The sequence below is a fragment of the Mesoplodon mirus genome, assembly GCF_964341445.2.
Source record: "Mesoplodon mirus genome assembly, chromosome: 4".
In the NCBI taxonomy this organism is placed as follows: domain Eukaryota; kingdom Metazoa; phylum Chordata; class Mammalia; order Artiodactyla; family Ziphiidae; genus Mesoplodon; species Mesoplodon mirus.
This window is the reverse complement of record NC_138979.1, coordinates 3722011-3749598: the sequence shown is the minus strand read 5'-3', so window position 1 is coordinate 3749598 and position 27588 is coordinate 3722011. Positions and strand designations below refer to the sequence as shown.

The window sequence follows — 27588 nt, the reverse complement described above, 5'->3', positions numbered from 1 at the left end:
CAGAGAGGTTTGGACACATCAAATTAAACAGTAGTTTTTTTCTTCTCTTCCAGTTGTATCGAGATGCAGTTGACGTACAGCACTGTGTATGTTTCTGTATAGCATAATGATTTGACTTATATACATTATGAAATGATGACCACAGTAAGTTTAGTGAACATCCATCACCTCATGTAGATACAAAATTTTAAAAAAGAAAAAAAAAAGAGTTTAATGAGAACTCTTAGGACTTACTCTCTTAACTTTCATAGGTAACATACAGCAGCATTAATTATATTAACCATGCTGTTCATTGCATCCCTAGTACTTGTTTATCTTATAGCTGGAAGTTTGTGCCCTTTGACCTCCTCCATCTGGTTCGCCCTCCCCTCACAGCACCCTCTTCCCGCCTCTGGTGACCACAAATCTGATCTCTTTTTCTATGAGTTTGTTTTTTGGAGTATAATTGACCTACAACACTATGTTAGTTCCTGGTGCACAACATAGCGACTTGATATTTCTATACATTACAAAATGGTCACCACTAGGGGCTTCCCTGGTGGCACAGTGGTTAAGAACCCACCTGCCAATGCAGGGGATATGGGTTCGGGCCCTGGTCTGGGAAGATCCCACATGCCACGGAGCAACTAAGCTCGTGCGCCACAACTACTGAGCCTGTGCTCTAGAGCCCATGAGCCACAACTGCTGAGCCTGTGCTCTAGAGCCTGTGAGCTACAACTACTGAGCCCATGTGCCACAACTACTGAAGCCTGTGCTCTGCAACAAGAGAAGCCACCACAGTGAGAAGCCCGCTCGCCGCAACTAGAGAAAGCCCGCACGCAGCAACAAAGACCCAATGCAGCCAATCAATCAATCAATCAATCAATCAATAAATTAAAAAAAATAATCACCACTAAACAATAGTTTTTTAATACCCATTGTGAACTATCGGCTTTAATAGAACTGTTAGATTTTTTTCATACATATTTGTTAAATATTTTAATCAGTTTTTATTTAGAAAGGAAAACACTGATGGAGAAGAATAAAATAAAACAAAAACCATAACTGTAGATTTAATGGAATAATTAAATAATTCATGCGTTCACCAGCTGTAAATTTGTTGAGTACCAGCTGTTGAGCACCAGCTGTATACCTTGTATCGTGCAAGGTTCTGGGGGTTTGATGGTGAGCACAGAGCATATCTTTTAATAGAGCCCTACTTTATGAATGCATACAGGATACCTATGTAGAACAGTGGATCATTTCTGTTGCTCCCCTTTTGTCTCCCATAAGAAAATTTTAATTGGACATTCCCTGACCTCTGGGGGTTGTTAAAAGTACCTGCAGAGAATTGCCAGAAACCTTGTAGAAGTGTGTAGGCGCCGTTACTGTAACCGTGGAGGAGGTTCTAATACGGCTCTGGTAGTGTAGGTGGTGGCGATTTTAGTTAAGGAATTTATTGGATATCAAAACTGCCAGCCTAGTGTCAGTCTCTTAGTCTGTATTGGCTTTTTTCAAAACTGGAGCCAAACGTGAGCGTGTTAGGTGCTTTGTGGGGATGCAGGTAATTAGTAGGATAAGGCAATGAACTAGGTAGTACAAGATCAGAGGTCAGAGGAAAGATACATGGGGAAGGATAAGTTAAATAAGTTAAACAATAAACAAGAAAGCTAGAGATTCTGCACTTAATTTTTGTGACTATTTGACTTAGGCTAGGTTCTAATAAAGTTATATTTTTTAAATAAAATTTTCCTTTTTTAAAGGAAACCACTGAAGTTCTCTGTGATAAGTGTTTATTTCCCTAGTTAAGGAAGAGAAAATGTCTTATCTTTGAAATAGGTATTAAAACTAACATGTGAATTAAGAAACTCAGTTGAGGGCTTCCCTGGTGGCACAGTGGTTGAGAGTCCACCTGCCGATGCAGGGGACACGGGTTCGTGCCCCAGTCCGGGAAGATCCCACATGCCGCGGAGTGGCTGGGCCTGTGAGCCATGGCCGCTGAGCCTGCGCGTCTGGAGCCTGTGCTCCGCAACGGGAGGGGCCAGAACAGTGAGAGGCCCACGTACCACAAAAAAAAAAAAAAAAAAAAAAAAAAAGAGAAGAATATCAGTTGAAACTCACTGTTAACATGGAAGTGACACTTGTACATAGCTGAAGATTGCACTTTTTGTCCGTCCTTTCTGAGGCTTCTAGAGAGGGAGAATGTCAAGGTTGAAGGAATCTAAAGTTTGTAATTATTTGAAGTAATTGCTTTGGAAGAATGCAGCACAGTGCATATCCATCTAATTTTTGTGTGCTTGGTTTTAATAAAATCTAGCTTAACTTGAGGAGGGCATTTTCACAGGAGTTCGCAAATTTTCTCTGTAAAGAACCAGAGAGCAAATATTTTAGGTTTTGTAAGCTATATGGTCTCAGTCACGAGTATTCAGTTCTGCCATTGTGGCATAAAGCAGCCAGAGACAGTGGGAACAAAGGAGCATGGCTGTGCTTCAGTCAAACTTCATTTACACAGACAGGCAACAGGCTGCATTTGGACCATATCTTGCCTGTCCCTTTACAATAAGTAGGGAAATGCTGCAGTATTTTTTTCCATTTTCATAGTTTTACCTTATTTTAAAAAGTGTAAGATTCAATAAAATACTCAAATACAAGACTGCAGAAGCATTGCTATACAGAGAAATCCAAGGCTTCTGAAACAGAATGGTTGCCACTATTTGCTCAAAAAGTTCATCAGCTGGTATAAGACAGTTCAAATTTTATGTATGAAAGGAAGCTTAGGAGTTTGATTTTGAAAATACGGAAGTGCAAGATGTTTAAAAGTTAAAAATTCTAAGCAAAAGGTCACAGCCTGCACCTGTTATGATTACAGCTTCACTGGAGACATCAATAGGTTATACTTGAGTAGTTTTCTGGAGGGTTTTTTGTTTTTCCTTTTTAATTCTAGTCTATTTTCCGTTTTTTTATAAAAGGAAGATCGATTTCTTCTTTGCCTTTTATATCTGTATTTTATAATTAAAATCTAACATTTTGTGCAGCTTATTAATACGTCACTTTTCTAGCCAGCAAAGTGTGGTTTCAAAATTTTATCAGTTATCTGCAAAATATCTCCCTTGAGTATGTCAGGTTTTCCTTTTTTTTTTTTAATTTTTTAAATTAACAAATTTAATCAGTTATACATATACATATGTTCCCATATCCCCTCCCTTTTGCGTCTCCCTCCCGCCCTCCCTATCCCACCCCTCCAGGCGGTCACAAAGCACCCAGCTGATCTCCCTGTGCTCTGCGGCTGCTTCCCACTAGCTATCTACCTTACGTTTGGTAGTGTATATATGTCCATGCCACTCTTTCGCTTTGTCACAGCTTACCCTTCCCCCTCCCCATATCCTCAAGTCCGTTCTCTAGTAGATCTGTGTCTTTATTCCTGTCTTACCCCTATGTTCTTCATGACATTTTTTCCCCTTAAATTCCATATATATGTGTCAGCATACAGTATTTGTCTTTCTCTTTCTGACTTACTTCACTCTGTATGACAGACTCTAGGTCCATCCACCTCATTACAAATAGCTCAATTTCGTTTCTTTTTATGGCTGAGTAATATTCCATTGTATATATGTGCCACATCTTCTTTATCCATTCATCCGATGATGGACACTTAGGTTGCTTCCATGTCCTGGCTATTGTAAATAGGGCTGCTATGAACATTTTGGTACATGACTCTTTTTGAATTATGGTTTTCTCAGGGTATATGCCCAGTAGTGGGATTGCTGGGTCATATGGTAGTTCTATTTGTAGTTTTTTAAGGAACCTCCATACCATTCTCCATAGTGGCTGTGTCAATTTACATTCCCACCAGCAGTGCAAGAGTGTTCCCTTTTCTCCACACCCTCTCCAGCATTTATTGTTTCTAGATTTTTTGATGATGGCCATTCTGACTGGTGTGAGATGATATCTCATTGTAGTTTTGATTTGCATTTCTCTAATGAGTAAAGATGTTGAGCATCCTTTCATGTGTTTGTTGGCAGTCTGTATATCTTCTTTGGAGAAATGTCTATTTAGGTCTTCTGCCCATTTTTGGATTGGGTTGTTTGTTTTTTGTTATTGAGCTGCATGAGCTGCTTATAAATTTTGGAGATTAATCCTTTGTCAGTTGCTTCATTTGCAAATATTTTCTCCCATTCTGAGGGTTGTCTTTTGGTCTTGTTTATGGTTTCCTTTGCTGTGCAAAAGCTTTTAAGTTTCATTAGGTCCCATTTGTTTATTTTTGTCTTTATTTCCATTTCTCTAGGAGGTGGGTCAGAAAGGATCTTGCTGTGATTTATGTCATAGAGTGTTCTGCCTATGTTTCCCTCTAAGAGTTTGATAGTTTCTCGCCTTACATTTAGGTCTTTAATCCATTTTGAGCTTATTTTTGTGTATGGTGTTAGGGAGTGATCTAATCTCATACTTTTACATGTCCCTGTCCAGTTTTCCCAGCACCACGTATTGAAGAGACTGTCCTTTCTCCACTGTACATTCCTGCCTCCTTTATCAAAGATAAGGTGACCATATGTGCATGGGTTTATCTCTGGGCTTTCTATCCTGTTCCATTGATCTATCTTTCTGTTTTTGTGCCAGTACCACAGTGTCTTGATTACTGTAGCTTTGTAGTATAGTCTGAAGTGAGGGAGCCTGATTCCTCCAGCTCCATTTTTCGTTCTCAGGATTGCTTTGGCTATTCGGGGTTTTTTGTGTTTCCATACAAATTGTGAAATTTTTTGTTCTAGTTCTGTGAAAAATGCCAGTGGTAGTTTGATAGGGATTGCATTGAATCTGTAGATTGCTTTGGGTAGTAGAGTCATTTTCACAATGTTGATTCTTCCAATCCAAGAACATGGTACATCTCTCCATCTATTTGTATCATCTTTAATTTCTTTCATCAGTGTCTTATAATTTTCTGCATACAGGTCTTTTGTCTCCTTAGGTAGGTTTATTCCTAGATATTTTATTCTTTTTGTTGCAATGGTAAATGGGAGTGTTTCCTTAATTTCACTTTCAGATTTTTCATCATTAGTATATAGGAATGCCAGAGATTTCTGTGCATTAATTTTGTATCCTGCTACTTTACCAAATTGATTGATTAGCTCTAGTAGTTTTCTGGTAGCATCTTTAGGATTCTCTATGTATAGTATCATGTCATCTGCAAACAGTGACAGCTTTACTTCTTCTTTTCCGATTTGGATTCCTTTTATTTCCTTTTCTTCTCTGATTGCTGTGGCTAAAACTTCCAAAACTATGTTGAATAAGAGTGGTGAGAGTGGGCAACCTTGTCTTGTTCCTGATCTTAGTGGAAATGGTTTCAGTTTTTCACCATTGAGGACGATGCTGGCTGTGGGTTTGTCATATATGGCCTTTATTATGTTGAGGAAAGTTCCCTCTATGCCTACTTTCTGCAGGGTTTTTATCATAAATGGGTGTTGAATTTTGTCGAAAGCTTTCTCTGCATCTATTGAGATTATCATATGGTTTTTCTCCTTCAGTTTTTTAATATGGTGTATCACGTTGATTGATTTGCGTATATTGAAGAATCCTTGCATTCCTGGAATAAAGCCCACTTGATCATGGTGTATGATCCTTTTAATGTGCTGTTGGATTCTGTTTGGTAGTATTTTGTTGAGGATTTTTGCATCTATGTTCATCAGTGATGTTGGCCTGTAGTTTTCTTTCTTTGTGACATCCTTGTCTGGTTTTGGTATCAAGGTGATGATGGCCTCGTAGAATGAGTTTGGGAGTGTTCCTCCCTCTGCTATATTACTTGATTTATTATGCTTACTGTAGAAAAGCATTGAGAAAGACCCATGTCGTGTGGATGTTATTGCTAAATATTCAAGTAATGTGACATATACATAGAGATTAAACCTTTTTGTTTTTATAGAAAAACCATCTATTTTATGTTTTAGTTAAAGTAATTTTTCTCATCGACAGTTTTGTTACTATAATTTAAATGAGTTTATGGAGAAAAACAATCAGTTTATTCTTCAGTTACAATAACTGAATCGCCAGCTGTTAAAGAACACATGACGTAATCAAGTGGGGAGGAATGTGACCTTTTTATCTTTTTAGCTACAGCTTTAAAGATTTAAATAGGAATTAATAAATCTCAGTGTTCCTATAAAAACTAAATATGCTGTAATTCGAAAAATGGCATGGATACTCTTAAAATAGTTACTTGCTCTGACACATACGTCTCATAGATTTTATGTTAGCGCATTCACCAAAATAGAACGTGGAGCCTGAAAACTGTGATAACCAGACTTGTTCCTTCCTGTGGCCAGCCTTTTCTTCTCTTAAAAGGAACCAGGCATCTTTATGCCACTTTCAGTATGTCTCATTCTGAAGAGCAACAGTATCCCCAAAGGACAAACTCGGCAAGAAGTTAATAAAGAATTTAGGTCTCTGCCGCAGATGTTCTCTAGAGACTTCTGAACCCTGAATGCAAACCTTTTTATTTCTCCTGTGAATGTTTAGATACCTGATAAAAAGGAACAAACATATAAATAACTGATTTGGGGGACTTCCCTGGTGGCCCAGTGGGTAAGACTCTGCGCTTCCACTGCAGGGGGGGCACAGGTTTGATCCCTGGTCGGGGAGCTAAGATCCCACATGCCTTATGCCCAAAAAACCAAAGCATAAAACAGAAGCAATATTGTAACAAATTCAATAAAGACTTTAAAAATGGTCCACATCAAAAAAATCTTAAAAAAAAAAAAAAGCTGCTTGGGAACAAAGGGAGCCCCCATGTCTCAAGTGAGTGTTGGAACAGGGTAGAGTAATTGTGAGTCTTTAGATGAGGATTGGGGTTAATTTGACTTATGGGAAACATGTCTTTTGTATTTAGGAATCTTTTCTGAAAATTCTGAACTGAGAGCTAGCTGTGATGAAGAAGAGAGGTTGGAAGGGGCTCTAAAAGGAGACCAAGGATCTTGGAAAACAAACTGCAGCTTTGACTAGCTTAATTCTCCGTTGACCTGGAGTACATTTGTTAGGTGGATTTTGTTTCCTGCACGTTGAAATATAAGTAGAATGTTTTATATTTTTCTCCCTGGGAATGAGGCTACATGAGGAGATCAAGAGGAACAAAAACAAATTGCTTTTAAACTTAGCTGCTGATTGATTTTCCCCCCTCTTTTGGATTAATGGTCTTCAGTGTGTTTAAGATGTTGGGAAGCAGAAAACATGTAAAGCATCAGTGTTATTTTTAGATAATGACCTCTAAAGGTAATGGTAAGCCTTACTTAAGCAATTTCAAGGGAAAAGAGCTCTGGGTATAAATCTATCAGTCAGGGTTCTCCAGAGAAACAGAACCCACAGCGTATATGTAGATACATATCAGAGCATATTTATTATAGGAATCAGCCCATGCTGTTCTGGAGGCTGAGAGAGAAGTCCCACAGTCCGCCGTATGCAAGCTGGAGAACAGGAGAGCCAGTAGCGGAATTCAGTCCAAGTCAGACACCCTGAGACCTGGGGCGGGGGTTGGGGGAGGGGTATGTCCCGTGGTCCAAGGCCCAAGAACCTGGAGAGCCATTGTCCTAGGGCAGGAGCCGTGGATGTCTCATCTCAAGTTGAGAGTGAATTTGCTCTTCCTGTGTTTTGTTGAGGCCCTGAACTACTGGTTGATGCCCACCGCCACTGGTGAGGACAGTCTTCTTGATGCAGTCTGCTGATGCAAATGCTAATCTCTTCTGGAGACACCCTTACAGACACATCTAGCAGTAATGTTTTACTGTCTATCTGCGCATCACCTTAGCCCAGTCAAATTGACACATCCAGTCAGTCATCACAATACCCAAAGGAATTGAAAGCAGGGACTACAACAGATATTTGTATGTCCATATTCATAGCATTATTCATGATAGCCAAGAGGTGGAAGCAACCCAAGTTCCCTCAACAGATGCATAGAAAAAATTTTGGGTGTACATACATACAGTAAGATGTTATTCAGCCTTAAAAAGAAATAAATTCTGACATATGCTACAACATGGGTGAATCTTGAGGATGTTATGATAACTGAAATAAGCCAGTTACAAAAGGACAAGTGTTGTGTGATTCCACTTAGTTGAGGCACCTAGAGTAGTCAGATTCATAGAGACAGAAAGTGGAGTGTTTGTTACCACTGGCTGGGGTAGAGGGGGATGGAGAGTATTGTGTAATGGGTACAGAGTTTCCGTTTTGCAAGATGAAGAAAGTTCTGGAGATGGATGGTGTTGATGGTTCTAAAGAAAGAAGGGCTGGGAACGATTACCCAATGTCTAGACAGGTCTCAGCTTGTGAAACTTTAAGATGAACGGCTCAAAGAGGTGCTAGACTTTTGATCACTGTCATTATAGAACAATGCCATTCTACCTACCCTGCTTTATCCATTAGCTACTTGGAGAACTTGCTAAAGGGAACTCTATTCTCATTGTGGCTTATTATGAGGATCATAATTCTAAGTTCAGTGACTACATTTTTGGCTTAGAATGAACTCAGAATATCTGTGACCATGAACAAGCCCTTCCTCCTTGCCTGCTCTAGACTTTCTGGGTAAACTTGAAGTTTTGAGTATTGACCTCCATGGATATCATAAATGTTCTTGCCTTTGTAGCTTAGGCTATAGAACTTCCTAAAGGTCATTCCAGAATTGTTTTTTGGGTTTAAAACTAATGGCCTTTTTTTCCCACAAATTTTTAATCTTCAAAATAAATGTGCTCCTTGAAGAATAAATTATAAAATACAGGACTTCCCTGGTGGCGCAGTGGTTAAGAATCCACCTGCCAATGCAGGGGACAGGGGTTCGAGCCTGGGTCTGGGAAGATCCCACATCCACGGAGCAACTAAGCCCACGCACCACAACTACTGAGCCTGTGCTCTAGAGCCTGCGAGCTACAGCTACTGAGCCCACGTGCCTAGAGCCCGTGCTCCGCAACAAGAGAAGCCACTGCAATGAGAAGTCTGCGTACTGCAATGAAGAGTAGCCCCCGCTCGCAGCAACTAGAGAAAGCCCGCGTGCAGCAACGAAGACCCAACACCGTCAAAAATAAATAAATAAATAAATAAATTTAAAAAAGAAAGAAAATACAGATAAACAAAACCAAAACAAAACCAGCCATAATTCCATGAAATAAATTGCAAAATCTTAAGTAGTGTGTTTTTAAAAATAAGTTTATTTATTTAATAAATAAATTTTTAAAATTCTGAACCATTGTGCCACCAGGGATTCTGAACCATTGTGCCACCAGGGAAGCCCCTTACATAGCGTTTTGATCTTCTTTCATGCATGTATGTATGTGTGTGAAAGTATACACATATTTTTATATGTATAGATTCATACTATATGTATTTTAATACCTATTTTGAATACCTATTTTGAATATTTTTTAAGGAATTCAGGGCTTAAGTATTTCTTGCTGGGCAATCAAAATGATGGTAAATCATCAGCTTTTTATTCACTTTGTATACTTAGACCTTCTTTCAGTATAGCTTTAAGGAAGTAATGCTTTAAAATTTATAACTAACACTCAGTTTGGAGTTAATATAATAATAGATTATCCAAGGAATTGTATTACAGTGTTCTCATGCAGACTTGTTAATGAATTAGGACATGTGGTAAGTTAGAAACCCATTTATTTAGTTGTATTTATTCAAAATAACAATTTATAAATTATTTTCCTTAGATAATGAAAGTTTTTCAAAATATTTTATTTCCAGAATCTTATTTTTGAAAAGCAAAAGGAATAGTCATTTGTCAGAAAATTAGAGGAAAGATAGTATGTCAACTCTTTAAATGTATCCCATATTACTATGGATTAATTTTGTATCTTTTTGAAATTATTATATTTTTTGTTGTTGCCAGATACCTCAGCTTCTAAGCTTAGATTTGTACATGTAGTACATGCTTTCAGTAATTAAACACAGATGCATTTGTTTTTCCTTTGTAATTGTACCATAAACTTTTACCTTCTAGAAATTTCAGCAACAGAGTATTCTTTAGTCATCCCCTGGGTGCTGATCCTAGAGTTACCATTCAAGTTCCCAGGGAGGGAGATTTGTAATAATGAATGGCAGTGCACCAGGCCATTGCACTGTTGTTTCATCAGCATAAAATAGTAACTAAGTCTTGTTATCTCAGCATTATGTCCTGCTGAGGAATTTTGTTTGTTTAACTGACCAAGGACAAGCATCTCTGGTTGAATACTTTTAACACAGATTAATAATGAGGTTTCATCAATAAATATTAGTATCTAGCAGCTATCCCCTTTACCCTTCTACTTAAAACATACTATGGACTGGGAAAGCAGTTACTGGGAAAACAGAAATCATTAGAGCCTGAGTCAGGGCTTGAGAAGGGATCTTCAGTTCTAGACTTTGAAAGCATATGATGATTAAGACATGGTCTTGCTCTGAACTCTTCAGGGGCCTACAGTTTACTGGGAGGCAGAAGAACAGCAATTAATTACTGTGGGGTGTGCTGGGGACGGTTAGTACAGGTGAATACGAAGTGCTGCCAGGTGGCCCTATTTGATCTAGCAGCCACTGGCCAATGTGGTAATCGAACGCTTCGAATGTGGCTAGTGAGGCTGAGGAACTGAATTTATTTTATTTTATTTTATTCAGTTACTCCAAGTTAAAATTTTAAAACTCATACTTGATTCATTTATGGGAAAACTTTTAAGACTGTTTGGAATCATTTGAGTCTGTGAATCTATTTTTCAACTGTAAATTTTATGAAATCTGTATACAGATCAAGTATTTTTGATGAAAGTTTAGGATCTGAATTGAGATATGCTATGAAATACATGCTGGACTTTGAGGACTTAGTCCAGAAAAAATAAAATATCTCAATAATTTTGATATTCATTATACAGTAAAAATGCTAATATTTTGAATATTGGGTTGAATGAATGAATATACTATTAGAATTCATTTCACCTCTTTATTTTTACCTTTTTAATGTGGTCACTGGAAAATTGTAAATCACCTGGCTCATGTGATATTCGTGTTAGTGCTGCTCTAGAGGCACAGGAAATCTACGAATTCTGCCCTTGAGGAATAGAGGGGCATCTCAAAGAGAAAGTGACCTTTGAACCAACTCGTTATGGTTTATATGTGGTTCACGGGTTGGTGGTTGGGGACAGTATATTGTAGATAGAGGGATAATGATTTGAAGGTGTAACAAGGGAAAATAGCATGACATTAATAGAATTGTGAGTAACATGGGGGTTTTGGACAAAGAATGTAAAAACAGTCGCAATAAAAGGCAGAAAAGATTGTTTGGGACTGAAGATTTTAGGAGCCTTCAGTTCTCTGCTGTGATATTTGAACTTCTACAGTCAGTGAAATATTCATTGATGTTTTTGAAGTGGGTGAGTAACGAGATCAGATTTGTTTTTGGAGAATAACTTGGGACTGGAGGATCAGTTCGACAAGGTGAAGAAATGGGACTTGTCCTCACTTATTCACCACCTCAATTAAGGTGGTTGTCTTGGGCTAGGAGAGGAAGCAGTTCAGGACAGAGTGGGGGGAAGAGTTAGTAGAAGCTCACTGGGGTAAAGAGAAGAGACACAGGGTAACTTTGAGATCCCCCTGAGGAGCTCGTGATGCTGTGGTTTGAACTGTTGAGGATGCTAGGATAGTGTGTTATGGACAGAGGTTGGGGCCGAGGAGGTGATGGGCCTGAGCGTCTGGAGGGTCCATGCCAGGAGGTCTTTCACAACACATCTGCTGTCCAGGGGAGGGAGGTGGGTGTTTGAGAGAGAGTTTGATTTTTTTGAAGCAGTGGAGTCAGTTAAGATTTCCCAGGGAGACTGTAAACACAGGAGTAGGAAATTAACTTCAGTGCATGGATTTCATGATAGCTTCGTTAGTTCTATAAAGGTAATTTTCCTTTAAGAACATCCTGAGTGTTTACCGTGCCCGAGTGCTGTGCTTGGCGCCAAAGATGAAGCGAGAAACCGGGCAGCCAGGCAGCCGTTTCTGCCCGAAAGGCGATCAAGCTCCAGAGGGAAAGGCTGGCAGTCCATGTGGGATGACACTGCAGTGTCGTAAGTTCCACGACAAGCTACGGGGTAGTTAGGCCCAGGAAGGACCCACGTGAGGACAACAGAAGCTGACACTGGAGAGGTGTGGGCTTGATCTCCAAGGGGAAGTTTGTCACTTGTCCCTTTTTGGCAGACTTTTTACTTCTGATAAACCTCCCAACTGTACACACACTCCCGCCCTCACGACTATGTATGTGTTGGGCTCCAGGACCCTGGGCTCTTCGCTGTGGTGTCTGTCAGCTGCAATCTACCCACCCTGTAGGTCCAGAGTCTTGAACCACAGCGATTTCTGTTGATGGTGTGGCCCGGTTGCTCTGTGGGCAGCGGTTACGGCAGGCTTGGTGGCACAGGAATGACTCCATTATGTTTGTGTGGTTCCCAGAAACGAGCATCCGTCAGGCCTCCGCGCCTTCCCGCCTGGGACCTGCCTTGTTTGTGTCTGGCGGGGAGGAGGCGTAAGTGACGGACCTGTGAGGATGTGAAGGGCTCCTTCAGGTTGTTGGCCACGGTCCGCGGAGCAGGTGGAGGACAGAAGCCAGGTGGAATGGGAGCCTTTAGTAGCTGAATGTGAGACAGCAAGCCCCGGAGGAGTTGGGCGGCCTTGAGTTGCAAACTAGAAAACCAGTAAGAAAAAGAATATATTTACCATGAAGATTATATCTGTGAAAGCTTTTCACAGCACTGGATTCACTTAGCTACCAGTTATGTTTCATTATTGAAAGACTGCATTTCATTTCCTTGTGTTATGTCAGCTTAAACACTTAAGACCGTGAGTGTTCTTGGAGGGTCCTCACCACTTCTTGGCGTCCCTGGCTTCCTCCTGCTTTCCTTAAAGATGCAGTTAAACCTGCCGGGAGCCTTTTCCCGACCACCCCATCTCACCCTCTTCTCTCTGTTTAGTGCTGCTTCTCTGTACAACTCTCAGCTCCTGCCCCTGGAGTCGTGTTCTGCCTGTCTCTTCCTCTTTGCTAGGCTGCTGGCCCTGAAAGACAGGGACTGTCTTATGTTCATCTCCCACCTGGCTCATAATTAGTTCTTAAGTGATAGTTAAATAAGTGAGTTGCAGAAAATATCAGAATACTGTACAGAGCTTGAAATCTTAGTGCAGCCATGCTTTAAGATATGAACACTTCAACTTGCAAGTGTTTGTATTTAAAAATTATTAAACAGAGGGTAATATATTTCCCTCCTCCCCCTAAAATTTGACTTTAAGTGAGAATATTGTCTTTTGGAAAGTTGGATTTTCCAGTTTAAAGTTGATGTGCAGGGCTTCCTTGGTGGCGCAGTGGTGAAGAATCCGCCTGCCAATGCAGGGGACACGGGTTTGAGCCCTGGCCCGGGAAGATCCCACATGCCGCAGAGCAACTAAGCCCGTGCTCCACAACTACTGAGCCTGCGCTCTAGAGCCCGAGAGCCACAAGTACTGAGTCCGTGTGCCACAACTACTGAACCCGCGCACCTAGAGCCCGTGCTCTGCAACAAGAGAAGCCACCGCAGTGAGAAGCCCACACACCACAATGAGGAGTAGCCCCCGCTTGTCACAACTAGAGAGAAGCCCACACGTAGCAACGAAGACCCAATGCAGCCTAAAATAAATAAATTTTAAAAATAAATAAATAAATAAATGAAGTTGATGTGCAATTTTCAGTTGTGAAACTGAAACAAATTTCAGTCCTATTTTAACTGAATATTGGCTTGTTGACCATGTTTTTTCTTTTTGTCCTCATTCTGTTAACTGACCCAATGTTATTATAATTAGCAATTATGGTAAAGCAGAGTTTAAGCAGGTAAATTACCAAAGGCACATAAATGTCGTTTTTCCACATGAATTAAAATAGAGTTTAAAAAGTAATTAGGGGCCTCCCTGGTGGCGCAGTGGTTGAGAGTCCGCCTGCCGATGCAGGGGATACGGGTTCGTGCCCCGGTCTGGGAGGATCCCATATGCCGCGGAGCGGCTGGGCCCGTGAGCCATGGCCGCTGGGCCTGCGCATCCGGAGCCTGTGCTCTGCAACGGGAGAGGCCACAACAGTGAGAGGCCCGCATACCGCAAAAAAAAAAAAGAAAAAAAAAAAAGTAATTAGAATTCCGTTTTGGAGTTTGATACTTTGGTATATGTTTTTTTCCCCATAAATCTAAATCTAAAGGTATGATTATAGGCTGCAGGGACTGATTATTCCATAATATAAATTACTGATTATTCAGTAATACAGATATAATTTTGCATTTATGGTAAGGTAGATAGATATAATACTTAAGTATTAGTACAGAGTAGCATATGCTAATTAAGAAACAAGAAGTGTAGCTAATATGTATTCTCCTGTTCTCTGAAGTTTATTTTAGAAACAGTGACTGAATGTCAAAAGTAAAGAGGGCCAAATCTCAGTATTTTTGGTATTAAAGTAAGAATTCAGGTACAATCAAAGTTTAAAGTTACCTTCTTCATATATGGCTCCCCAGTTTTTCCTTTCTGTGGATAGTGGGAAGACTATTTTCGTCTGCATATAGATAGAAGTGGAACAGGCCAGGTCTTTTTTTAAATATTAAATTGGGTCGTGTGCAGAGGTACTGGTCCCAGTTCAGTTGTTAATTAATGACAGATATGACCCATAAAATTAACTTTGTTTCTGTGTTCTCCTTTTAAAGATTTTTTTTTTTGGTATGAAAAATCCACTCATTTTTGTTGGTGGCAGTTCATGAACAAGGCTGCTTGTTCAGTTTAAGTGTGTAATACTTAAGTCATAAATATTTGAGAACTGATTTTTATTTGATTCATATATTGGAAGTACTTCTTGTTGCTTATTCTTTTAAGACTTCTTCCTTTGAATTATCTGCAGAGTAAGAAACTTAAGAATTGTCTTTAAGTTTTTTATGTTTTTTGTAATACAAGTATATTGGATCAGGGGCCTGGTTTGCCCTAAGTCCATTCAGAAAGATTGAGTAACTTCTGAATAATAGTATCCATGAAAATCACATAGGGTACTTAGAAATACAGATTGTTGACCCCCACCCCCGTTACTCTCCACCCCCAGTAACAAGACTTTTACTCAGAACCCCTAGATGAGTCTGTTACAGATGATCCATTGACCAACCCTTAAGAGACACTAGTTTGTATAGTGGTAATACTATTGCTGTCACTCTATGAGTCCAGTAGACTAGACAAATGCCCCAGATTCTTGTCCTAATCAGACTCTATGGGTAATAATTCTCATTGTGATGAAATTGGGTAATAAAGCACATAGAAAAAAATATAATTACATTATGCAGAGAAAACTGATTTTTTCTTTTGGCCATGCCGAGTGGCTTTGGGGATCTTAGTTCCCCGACCAGGGATTGAACCTGAGCTCTTAGTAGTGAAAACGCCAAGTCCTAACCCCTGGACCACCAGGGAATTCCCAAGAAAACGGATTTAAAAAATCTTTTAATTTTAATTAAAAATTTTTTTCTTCCAGTTTTAATGAGATATAATTGCCATGCAGCACTGTGTAAGTTTAAGGTGTACATCATAATGATTTGGTTTACATACATCATGAGGTGATTATCTCAGTAAGTGTAGTGAGCATCCATCTTCTCATATAGATACAAAATTTCAAAATAGAAAAAATTTTCTTTTTGGGATGAGAACTCTCGGGATTGGCTTTCTTAACGACTTTCATATATAACAGAGAGCAGCGTTAATGATATTTATCAGGCTGTATGTACATTGCACCCCTCGTACTTCTTTATTTTATATACCTTTTGATCACCTGCATCCAGTTTCCCCCATGGCAACCACAAGTCTGATCTCTTTTTCCATGAGTTTATTTGTTTGTTTTTGAAGTATAATTGACCTACAACACTATGTTAAGTCCTGTTACACAACATAGTGGCTCAATATTTCTGTCTTCTCTTCCCTTGTGTGACTTCATGACTATCTTCATTGCTGTGTTTGGATTTCTTTCTCTTTTTTGTGTGTATCTATTATAGATTTTCGGTTTGTGGTTACTACAAGGTTTATATCTATCTATCTATATCTATCTATCTATGATTGTTTTAAGTTGCTGATCTCTTAAGTTCCAACACATTTTAACAACCTTGCATTTTTACTCCCTTCCCCCCCAGGTTTACTGTTTTTGACATCGTATTTTACACCTTTTCATTTTCTGTATCAATTACTTACTGTGGTTAAGATGATTTTACTACTTTTGTCTTTTAACCTTCCTACTAGCTTTATATATGGTTGATTTACTACCTTTACTGTGTATTTGCCTTTACCTTTCATACTCTTTGTGTTTCTAGTTGTGGCCATTTTCGCTTAGAGAAGTCCCTTTAACATTTCTTGTAAAGCTGGTTTGGTGGTGCTGAACTCTTAGCTTTTGCTTGTCTGTGAAACTTTTGATCTCTCCATTAGATCTGAGTGAAAGCCTTGCCAGGTACTCATAATGTTTTAGCTTGTTCTTCTTCATACTTTAAAATTTTAAGTTGGAAGTTAGATGCACTTTTATATTTTGCTCTTCTCATTAACCTCATAATTTTTTTTATCATGTTAAGAAACCATTAACATTTCATTGCTTTTATAGTATTGCCTTATATAGTAGATCATTATTTACTTAACCATTCTGTTGGATGTTTAGATTGTTTCAAATTTCTTTCTGATAAATAACATTGGAATGAACATCTTTGGGGGAAAATTTTTTCAATGTATACAATTTTTTTCTCCCCTTTCCCCTAAAAATATTTTTAAAAGCTTTTTTTTTTTTTTTTTGCGGTACGCGGGCCTCTCACTGTTGTGGCCTCTCCCGTTGCGGAGCACAGGCTCCGGACGCACAGGATCAGCGGCCATGGCTCACGGGCCCAGGTGCTCCGCGGCATGTGGGATCCTCCCGGACCGGGGCACGAACCCGTGTCCCCTGCATCGGCAGGCTGACTCTCAACCACTGCGCCACCAGGGAAGCCCCTTTAAAAGCTTTTGAAACATACTGTCAAACTCTTTTCCAAAAGGGTTCATCTAGTTAAAGTTACCAGCTGTAAACTAGAGTTAACATTCATCTTCACCAGCGTTGTGTTCATTTAAAAAAACCCATAGTTTTGGTTCACTAGACAAAATGGTATATAATTATGTAACCATCCTTTGTCGTGGTTAATACATGTTTTGTGTGTATGTAAAAATAAGTTTGATATTTTATACTAAGTATTTTTTCTACCAAGAATTTAAGTTTTCAAGGGTTCTTGAGGAAACTTGTTAGTGATCAATCAGTGGTCATTCCCTTGAATTTTTCTCAATGGTTTGAGCAGTTGATAATAAACAGGGACAGTGTCTTTTTGCCAGAGATTGGAATATTAAAAATACTGAGTCCTCTTCTGTTCTCTTTCTGCACATTTTGGAAATTGAAGGTTTAAGCTGGTCTTAAGTTTGGAGTTAATTTATTAAGAAAACAAAGTTCTTATTTCTACTAGAAGCTGTTTGTAACAGCAGATGAGCAACATTTCAAATGAACATCTGTCCAAAAATTTAGTGGTAAGTAAGAGCGTGAAATATTAAAGTTTTACCATTCATCCACCATCAGTAAACCTCTTCTTTTTTTTAATTAATTAATTTTTTTTTGGCTGCGTTGGGTCTTTGTTGCTGTGCGCGGGCTTTCTCTAGTTGCAGCGAGCCGGGGCTACTCTTCGTTGCGGTGCGCGGGCTTCTCATTGTGGTGGCTTCTGTTGTTGCGGAGCACGGGCTCTAGGCGCGCGGGCTCAGTAGTTCCTTCAGTGCTACTGTATGCAAGGCTGTGAACTAACTATATACTGTGTGCCAAACATTGCACTGAATTTGTAGAATGTATAGATTAATTTTTTGAGAAGGAACACATTTACAAAATTAAGGAACAACAGTTTATCTAGAAGTATTCCTCATTTTTTAAGCTTTTTTTTAAAAAGCTTTTTGTTAAGCTTATTAACTGTGTTTTAACAGTTCTTAGTGTGAATGAGATTTTAAAAATTCTGTTACAGTTTCTAACTTGTCATTGCTCATGTATCGGAAACTGATTAAATGATCTTTTTATCTGGCCAACTTATTAAACTTCTTAGTGGTTTTCATGGACTTAGGTTTTCAAATATTCATTATGTCAGTGACAAATATCAGGTTGTTTTCCTACTGGGTATTTATGAGTTAACTCATTTTTCATGTCTCAGTGCATTTCATATCTTAGTATTGTACATTTGTTGAATAAAAGCTGTGATACTTGGCATGCTGGGATTTTTCTTTTTTCAGCTGGGCTGCGTGGCTTGTGGGATCTTAGTTCCCTGACCAGGGATTGAACCCAGGCCCTGGCAGTGAAAGCACCAAGTCCTAACCACTGGTTCTGCCAGGGAAGTCTCCCTGGAATTATTCTTGACTTTAATGAAAATGCTTCTATCAGTGTCTTGCTGAGTACGATGTTTATTTTGAATAATAATTTAAAAAATCAAATTAAGGAGGCATCACCTGTTCCTCACTTGCTAAGAGATTTATCCTGAATCCATGTTGAATTTTATCAGTAGCTTTGTTGGTGTCTGTGGAGATAGATGATCAAGTTAATCTGTTAATGTAAAGAATTACAGAAAGAGAGTTCCAGAAGACAGACTCCCTTAATAGTTCCGCTTTTTCCTGATTTATTTAATGCAGTGCTAGATTTGAGTGCTAATGTTTTATTTAGTATATTTTCATATATATTTATAAGTGACATTGGTTTGTACTTTTCTTTCGTTTAATTCTCTGCTTTTGTTTCAGAATTATGCTAGCCTTATAAACTTTGTTAAGGCATTTCAGTTTTTTTAAATTGGGAAAACTGTTTAAATTTGAATTGTTTAAACAACAGGAATTAGTTATTTCTTAAAGCTGTAGTACAATGTGTCTCTAACATTGTTTAGAAAGTTGCTGTTTCTTGGCGTCTTTATTTCCCCAAGTCTAGTGAAGTATCAGGAGCAAAGAACTTTAACACTTGTTGAATTTTCTAGATAAGGTCCTGGGAAATGATTTACTATATAGAATTGCTTGTTATACTAACAGACTTGGTTTTAGTCAGAGAAGCACTGTTATCCAGCTAAGTCATCAGGATATGGAATTAGTCTGGAAGAGAAACACATGGAAATCTGTCCTCATGGATAGATTTTCTCCATAGAAAAATGCCGTTTGGTGATAGTCTAAATTCAAAGCTAACATTTATAGGAAAATGGTCTAATTTGTATCAGTGAGTACAATATTTGCATAATTACCATGTTTAAAAAGACCAAAGGTAACCGTTTTATAAATATATTCAGGTCTCGGGTTAGTTTTACTGTTTTCTTTCATTTTTATTTTTCTATTTTTGGCTGTGTTGGATCTTTGTTGCTGCGCGCGGGCTTTCTCTAGTTGCAGCGAGCAGGGGCTACTCTTCGTTGTGGTGCATGGGCTTCTCATTGCAGTGGCTTCTCTTGTTGCGGAGCACAGGCTCTAGGCCTACGGGCTTCAGTAGTTGTGGCTCATGGGCTCAGTAGTTGTGGCTCGCGGGCTCTAGAGCGCAGGCTCAGTAGTTGTGGCACACGGGCTTAGTTGCTCCACAGCATGTGGGATCTTCCCGGACCAGGGCTCGAACCCGGTGTCCCCTGCATTGGCAGGCAGATTCTTAACCACTGCACCACCAGGGAAGTCCCTACTGTTTTCTTTTGTAAAGCTTATTCTGTGATTTAGATTCATTATAATTAATTTATAGGCAAATAATATTTTCGCAGTTAAAGTACTTTAATTTCAATAAAACTGATTCAGTGTATCCATCCACATTTCCCTTTTATAAAATTTTTATTAGAGTATAGTTGATTTACAGTGTTGTGTTAGTTTCTGCTGTACAGCAAAGTGAATCAGTTATACATATACATATATCCACTCTTTAATTTTAGATTCTTTTCCCATATAGGACATTACAGAGTATTAAGTAGAGTTCCCTATGCTATGCAGTAGGTTCTTATTAGTTATCTATTTTATATGTAGTAGTGTGTATATGTCAATCCCAGTCTCTCAATTTATCCCTCCCTCCCTGTTCCCCCTTAGTAACCAAAAGTTTGCTTTCTACATCTTTGACTCCATTTCTGTTTTGTAAATAAGTTTATTTGTACCATTTTTTTAGATTCCACATGTAAGTAATATCATATGGTATTTGTCTTTCTCTGACTTACTTCACTCAGTATGGCAATCTCTAGGTCCATCCATGTCACTGCAGGTGGCATTATTTCATTCTTTTTCATGGCTGAGTGATATTCCATTGTGTATATGTACCACATCTTCTTTATCCATTCCTCTGCTGAATTTAGGTTGTTTCCATGTCTTGGTTATTGTGAATAGTGCTGCTATGAACATAGAGGTGCATGTATCTTTTTGAATTATAGTTTTGTCTGGGTATATGTGCAGGAGTGGGATTGCTGGATCATATGGCAACTCTATTTTTAGTTGTTTAAGGAACCTCCATACTGCTCTCTATAGTGGCTGAACCAGTTTACATTCCCACCAACAGTGTAGGAGGGTTCCCTTTTCTCCACACCCTCTCCAGCATTTATTGTTTGTAGATTTTTTGATGATGGCCCACATTTCCCTTTTTTTAATTTTTTTTTTTTTTTTTGCGGTACGTGGGCATTTCACTGTTGTTGTCTCTCCCATTGCAGAGCACAGGCTCCGGACACGCAGGCTCAGCGGCCGTGGCTCACGGGCCTAGCCGCTCCGCGGCATGTGGGATCTTCCCGGACCGGGGCACGAACCCGTGTCCCCTGTATCGGCAGGCGGACTCTCAACCACTGCGCCACCAGGGAAGCCCCACATTTCCCTTTTTTAATGCAGTGTTTTCAAGTGTTCATAAAACTATGGGTATATTATAGAAGTAATTGAACATCTGAATAATTCTAGGACTAATATGGCAAAGGTTCTCAATCAAGGGCAGTTTGTCCCCATGAGACACTTGGCAGTGTCTGGAGACTCTAATTGTCACAGTGAGGGGAAGCCACTGTCATCTAGTGGGTGGCGGCTGGAGATGCTAGTGAACATTCTACAATGCCCAGGATAGCCTCCCACAAAAAGAATCAGCTCTTCCCAAATGTTAGTGGTGCTGAGGTTGAGAAACCCTCTTGTAAAAGGAAAGATGTATACACAAATACAAACACACAGTATTAAAAAGGCGTTCTCAGACGTGCACTTTTTCTTTCAGCAATTATAATTCTAACTTAATACGGTTTACAATGTCCTTATGCAAAGTGTATGAAGAGTATTCTGCTCTTGACTGACATCTAGTGAGACATTTAAAAATAAAAAGTAAAACTGAAGGTTGAGACTGAATAAGCCTGTAAATCAGAGTTACTACTAATTGTTTTTCCAGTCTTAGGAAATTCACAAATAAGTAGACTAGGAAGAGAGGAAAGATTTGTTTATGGCTACTGAGAAACTATAGCTGAGAAGTAGTATGTGGTAAATTCTTACCTGAAGTATTGTATCTCCTTTGTCTTTTACTTATATTCTTGATTTAATATTAGAGCTTAGGATAGTTTTCTGAATAAATGCTGAGTTACCCATATGTAAGACTTTTTATATTTTAAAAATTGCCTCAAATCATAGAATTTTAGAGCCAATGGGGACCTAGGTGGTTTAATCCAGTTTCTTCACTTACAGAGATTAAAAAGTTCAGTTTCAGAGATATGAAGTGATCTTTTTCGTTGTCTTACCACTTGTTAGGCCAGATCTTGAACTGGAACCCATAGCTCCTGACTTCTGGTCGAGTACTCTTTCAGGGTGAGGGGAAGTAATTAAGCACACTTTAAAAAAAAAATTATTTATGTATTTATTTTTGGCTGTGTTGGGTCTTCGTTGCTGTGCGCGGGCTTCCTCTAGTTGTGGCGAGCAGGGGCTACTCTTCGTTGCGGTGCACGGGCTTCTCATTGCGGTAGCTTCTCTTGTTGCAGAGCACGGGCTCTAGGCGCACGGTCTTCAGTAGTTGTGGCACGCAGGCTCAGTAGTTGTGTCTTGTGGGCTCTAGAGCACAGGCTCAGTAGTTGTGGCTCACGGGCTCAGTAGTTGTCGCTCGCGGGCTCAGTAGTTGTGGCTTGCAGGCTCTAGGGCACAGGCTCAGTAGTTGTGGCGCACGGGCTTAGTTGCTCTGTGGCACGTGAGCTCTTCCTGGACTAGGGCTTGAACCTGTGTCCCCTGCGTTGACAGGCAGATTCTCAACCACTGCACCACCAGGGAAGCCCAGGCACACTTTGGATTCTCTTTAAAGCTTATGTTTTTTTCAAACTATGAATATTAAAACTGTTAAATTCTTATTTCCTTAAAAAGATTGTATACACCTGTATATATGTTTTAAAATGAATTAGTATTTATGTTTATAAATCTCATGTTTAATTTATAAGCGTTATGCCAGTTTAAACATGGATATTTCACATTTTTCACAGGCGACAACACCTCCAAATCAAGGGCGGCCAGATTCTCCTGTCTACGCTAACCTGCAAGAACTGAAAATATCCCAGTCGGCTCTCCCCCCGATCCCTGGAAGCCCAGCAATTCAGATTAATGGAGAATGGGAAACTCATAAAGATAGTTCAGGGCGTTGTTACTACTATAACAGAGGAACACAGGAAAGAACTTGGAAACCCCCTCGTTGGACTCGAGATACAAACATAAGCAAAGGAGATTCCCAGAGTCCAGGAGGTCAAGAGGTATGAGGAGTTAGGGGGTCAACCCGTGAGTTGCCGAGCTTTTTCTCTTTTTGTTCCTCAAAGAAGTGAATAGGTTTGCTTCTAACCCTTGAAATCTCTAAGATACTAAATCTTTTTTCCACGTTTTATTATATTACTTCTTGTCGCTTCCTAACCTCTAACTAGTGGACAGCGGCTAGCCTTGTAGCATGCTTACTAGTCCCAGAATTAACTGGGTTAATGTTGCCTAGTGGCAGTGGTTTCCCTCATGTGCTAGAAGATACTAATTCAATCATTGTTATTGCCCAAGGAGTGACACCTTTTAGAAAAAGGAGAGAAAATATGTGATATGATTTAGCCAAATAAATAAAAACAAAGTTATTTAATATTTATTTATTTATTTATTTATTTTTGCGGTACGGGGGCCTCTCACTGTTGTGGCCTCTCCTGTTGCAGAGCACAGGCTCCGGATGCGCAGGCTCAGTGGCCATGGCTCACGGGCCCAGCCGCTCTGCGGCATGTGGGATCCTCCCGGACCGGGGCACGAACCCGTGTCCCCTGCATTGGCAGGCGGACTCTCAACCACTGCGCCACCAGGGGAGCCCAACAAAGTTATTTAATTGACACTTTTCTTTATGGTTTGGTGGGGCTAGCAAGATACTTGTCAGTTTTTGTTAGAGATACAAGATCACTTTTTATTTCTATGTAAGGGAAATAAGTATAATTCCTTTGCTGCGAGCAAAGGACCACCCTCTAAGTCTGCCAATTCACTCTATATCGTTATTTTCTCTAACACGTGTCCATACTGTCTCCCCACCTGCCTTGGTTTAACCTCCCTCCCACCTCTCAGAGGGTGGTGCGGTGAATTGGCCAGCTGTGTTTTGAGAAACACTCATCTCCGAGGCCTGGAGAGAGTCCTTGGGACTGTTCAGGTGTGCAGGAGAAGCTTGGGTAGAGTGGATAGAACGGAGTTAAATCCTGCTGTTTGGTAGACGGCGGCCCCCGCACCTGCACAGGACACCTGCTCTTAGAGAGAGCGGCTGGCTTGTAAAGTAAGAACAGAACTCCAGTTATAGGTAGGAGCTGGAGACATCAGGTAACACATCCTGTATCTAGCAGAATCTGAAAGCTTTTTACAGTTAATGACCCCTCTCGTCTTATCCTGTTTTTCAGTTGGATATTTATAGCGTTGCTTTGGTGGTAACTTGTACTTTTAGTATTCAGGAATGGCGTGGAGGATAGTGAGAAATTGTTCATGTGTTGCTATTATAATAAGAAAATGTTAGGAAAGTGATTTGAATTTGTGTGTCCAGAAAGATTTGAAAATAAGTTGTCCTGTGTATCAGTAATAAAGTAAAATCATGTAATTTGGAAGAATTAGGGTAAGGGCTAAATTGTAGAATAATATAAAGAAATTTGAAGTATACATGGGAACTTTAACAACCCTTCTTAGCTTTCTATTTCAATGACTAGATGAGAGTGATTAGTGTGTCAGAGTCTGAGCTCACACCACTCACTCTCTGCAGGTATTGTGTAAAATAGGTACTTCCAGAGTGGCTGGAGCATACCTTCCAGTAACTTCTTGAGAAAGATTGTGCGTGGGAGGTAACATTGAGACTTTGTGTGTGAGACAGTCTGTATTCTGCCCTCCTATTTGATCGATAGTTGGCCTGAGTGAAGAATTCTAGGTTGGACATCATTTCTTCTCACAGTTGCAAGGCATTTTGAACTTGACTTTACGGCGATCTCGGTCAGCTGCGTGTGGGGTGTCTCCAGCGTTGGAACCATTCGGTCTTCCCTTTCAGACTGACCCGTCTCTGCAGAAGTCTTAACGCCTGGACAGTGAGGGCCGCCTGGGTCTTGGTCCCCGGCGTTTAGTTTGCACACAGTTCCTTAGTCTCCCCTCTTTCTGTTTGGTACCTGCGTCCCAGTCGGGCCTGTTGACTTCCGACTCAGAATCCCTCTTGATAGGGAGTAAAACCCTACACTTGGGCTGGAATAAGGGAGGGGTGCACACCTAGTGGCCAGGCGTGAGGAAGGGGAGTCTGGCGGTTTCAGTCCTCAGGTCAGTACCCTCGGTTCAGGAGGACCTAATACTTCCTGGGCCGTTTGAAGATTTCGCTCTGCAGACCTGTTGTATTTCATCTTCCCTCCCCGGCACCCATGCCCCCCACCAGTTTAGATTCTGCTTTCTTTGCGGATAACTTAGGTGTTTGTTCATCTGCTTCTCAGCCTCCAGAGTTTTGTGGCTGTTGTGTCTCCTTGTGTTCTCCCTGTTCTTGACGGTTCGGGTCTTTTTAGGCTTGTTTCGATACTTTTATTTCAGTAGGGTTTGAGAGGGAGCAGACGCTCGCCCTCTCGTCCTAGCTCAGAAGCTTGTTATTTCAGTGGTTGCCCTAGGACAGTGGTTCTCACGTGGGGCAGTGTTGTCTCCGGGGGGACCTAGGCAATGTCTGGGGGTATTTTGGGTTGTCACAACTCAGCAAGGGCTACTGGCTCCTCATGGGTAGAGGCCAGAGAAGCTGTTGAGCATCCTGTGGTTCACAAGACAGCTCCCACCGCGAGGAACAATCTGGCCCTAACTGTCCACGGTGCTGCTGATGAGAAACTCCGCCTTAGAAGTTGTAACTGGCGCACTTAGCAAAGTCTGCGGTTAATCAGCATCTTCTTGCTCCTTTTGAAGCCACACAAGAGCTGTATGTGCAGCGGTGCTTTATTTCTATTTTTTAGCTCCCTTACTACTTGTTCTACATGGTGACTCTTAAAATTTGTCCTCATATGTACCACTTTCTTTTTTCACATTTCTTAGGCATATTAGATTATCTTGGATACCTTTATACTGTCTTAAGTACCTACTTTTAAATTTCCTTAGTGAGCCTCTGTTAGTGATAGAATCTTAGTTTTCATTTGCCTGGAAATTTATTTTCATCCTTATTTTTGTTTGTTTGTTTGTTTTTTGTTTTTTTGCGGTACGCGGGCCTCTCACTGTTGTGGCCTCTCCCGTTGCGGGGCACAGGCTCCGGACGCGCAGGCTCAGCGGCCATGGCTCACGGGCCCAGCCGCTCTGCGGCATGTGGGATCTTCCCGGACCGGGGCACGAACCCGTGTCCCCTGCATCGGCAGGCGGACTCTCAACCACTGCGCCACCGGGAAGCCCCTCACTTCCTTATTTTTGAAGAATATCTTTACCTGGTGCACAGTTCTAAGCTGATTGCTTTTTATTTTTCCCTTGTTCGTTGAAGACTTTATTCTCGATGTTTTCTGGCTTCCATTGTTGATGTGGAAGATTCAACTTGTAGATCTCTTCTTGCGGGTGGCTTTGAGGATCTCGTGTCTGTAATTTCACTATGATGTAATTAGGTGAAGTTATGTTTTTTATTTCCTTCCGGGGCTTTGTTGGGAATCCCAAATTTGAGGCGTTCCATCTTTGATTAGTTCTGGAAAAACTCTTAGGCATTGTCTTTATACAGCTCCTGTCACATTTTCTCTTTCCTCTTGTTTTGGGACTTTGATTAGATGAACAATTAATCTGCTTGCTCCGTTTATCATGTGTCTTGATTTCCCTTATACTTTAACATTTTATTGCTGTGTCTCTCTCTGCTTGTTCCCAGTCATTTCCAAGTCAAGCTCCTGTTTGCTGTTTTTCTCTTCATCATGTATGTTTGTTTGATACTAAACCAACCCTTGAATTTAAAAAATGTGTTATTTTAAATTTGTTTGGGGAGCTTTCCTATCTTAATTACTTTGAGAAGTTTGCAACATACAAAAAAAGTAGAAAGAATAGTATATTGAGCTGCCAGGTACCCTTCATCTGGATTTACAAGTTGTTAACACTTTACCACATTTGCCTTATTACTCTTTCCCTCCTTTTACCCTTCTAACTCTGCAGTAATTTTTTTTCTGAATCATTTGGCCCAGACAACATAATGTTTTATTCTGTAAGTATAAGGACTTTTTCCAGCAAAATCTTTTTTTGTGTGTGTGAAAAATACATTATCACACCCAAGAAATTTAATATCAGTATATTATTTAATACAAAGGAAATAAATGTTCGTGTTTCTCACTTGTCAAGTCATATCCTTTATAGTTTTTTTCCTGCAGTGAAGGATCCAGTGAAGGATCATATATTGCATTTATTTGTCATATCTTTCTTAAGTCTTATTTTGTACTTTATTTATGATCATTTCAGTATATAGTCTTTAAGAGTCTGAATATGCTGTTCTGCTGACTCTCAGTCATGGTGTTTGTTTTACATCGTGTGTGTGTTTTAATGTGAGATTATAGTTTTTGGAAATTCATATATAGCAAGTTTAATGCTAGGGTTGAAAGTTTGTTCCTTCAGAGAGGATTTGCTTTTGTTTCTGCCAGGTGCCTGGGGAAACTAGTATGCTGTGAACATTTGAAACTAAATTTACCGTTTACGCTTTCACAGGCCACCTAGGTAGTAGTAATTTTGGATCGCATGAAGAGTGGCTTGTTGCGTTCTCCCCCAGTTTCCCCTGATTAGTCCTGTGGTTTTCCTAGCATGGAATAAAGGGCCAAGATTTGTTTTTGGTTCACCCCATAAACTGCAGGTATAATTCTTTGGGGTCCCCTTTCTTTCTTGTGGGACTCACTGCCTTAGGTTTTTCCAAGTCCTGTTCCCCAGCACTTCTGCATGGCCTTGAAAACTAATGTTCTAGTTCAGGATTTGGCAAATGCCATCAAGGAGGAAGCTGCCTTTTTATTCTACTTACCTTTCTGGATTCTTCTTCTTTTAAAATAAATTTATTTATTTATTTATTTGGCTATGTTGGGTCTTCATTGCTGCACGTGGGCTTTTCTCTAGTTGCGGTGAGCGGGGGCTACTCTTCGTTGTGGTGCGCGGGCTTCTCACTGCGGTGGCTTCTCTTGTTGCGGA

The 27588-nt window shown here is 40.0% G+C and overlaps 1 protein-coding gene across 4 annotated transcripts in view; it reads left to right on the top strand.

Moving 5' to 3' along the window:
• ARHGAP12 (Rho GTPase activating protein 12) overlaps positions 1-27588 on the top strand; it is a 111735-nt gene that overhangs the window by 37653 nt on the left and 46494 nt on the right. For 3 of the 4 annotated variants that reach the window (XM_082620013.1, XM_082620010.1, XM_082620011.1), the window contains exon 4: positions 22446-22709. The exons of the other annotated variant lie outside the window; for it this stretch is intronic. In XM_082620013.1, the coding sequence (XP_082476139.1) occupies positions 22446-22709 (264 nt within the window). The remainder of the gene's footprint in view (positions 1-22445; positions 22710-27588) is intronic. 4 annotated transcript variants of the gene reach the window in all.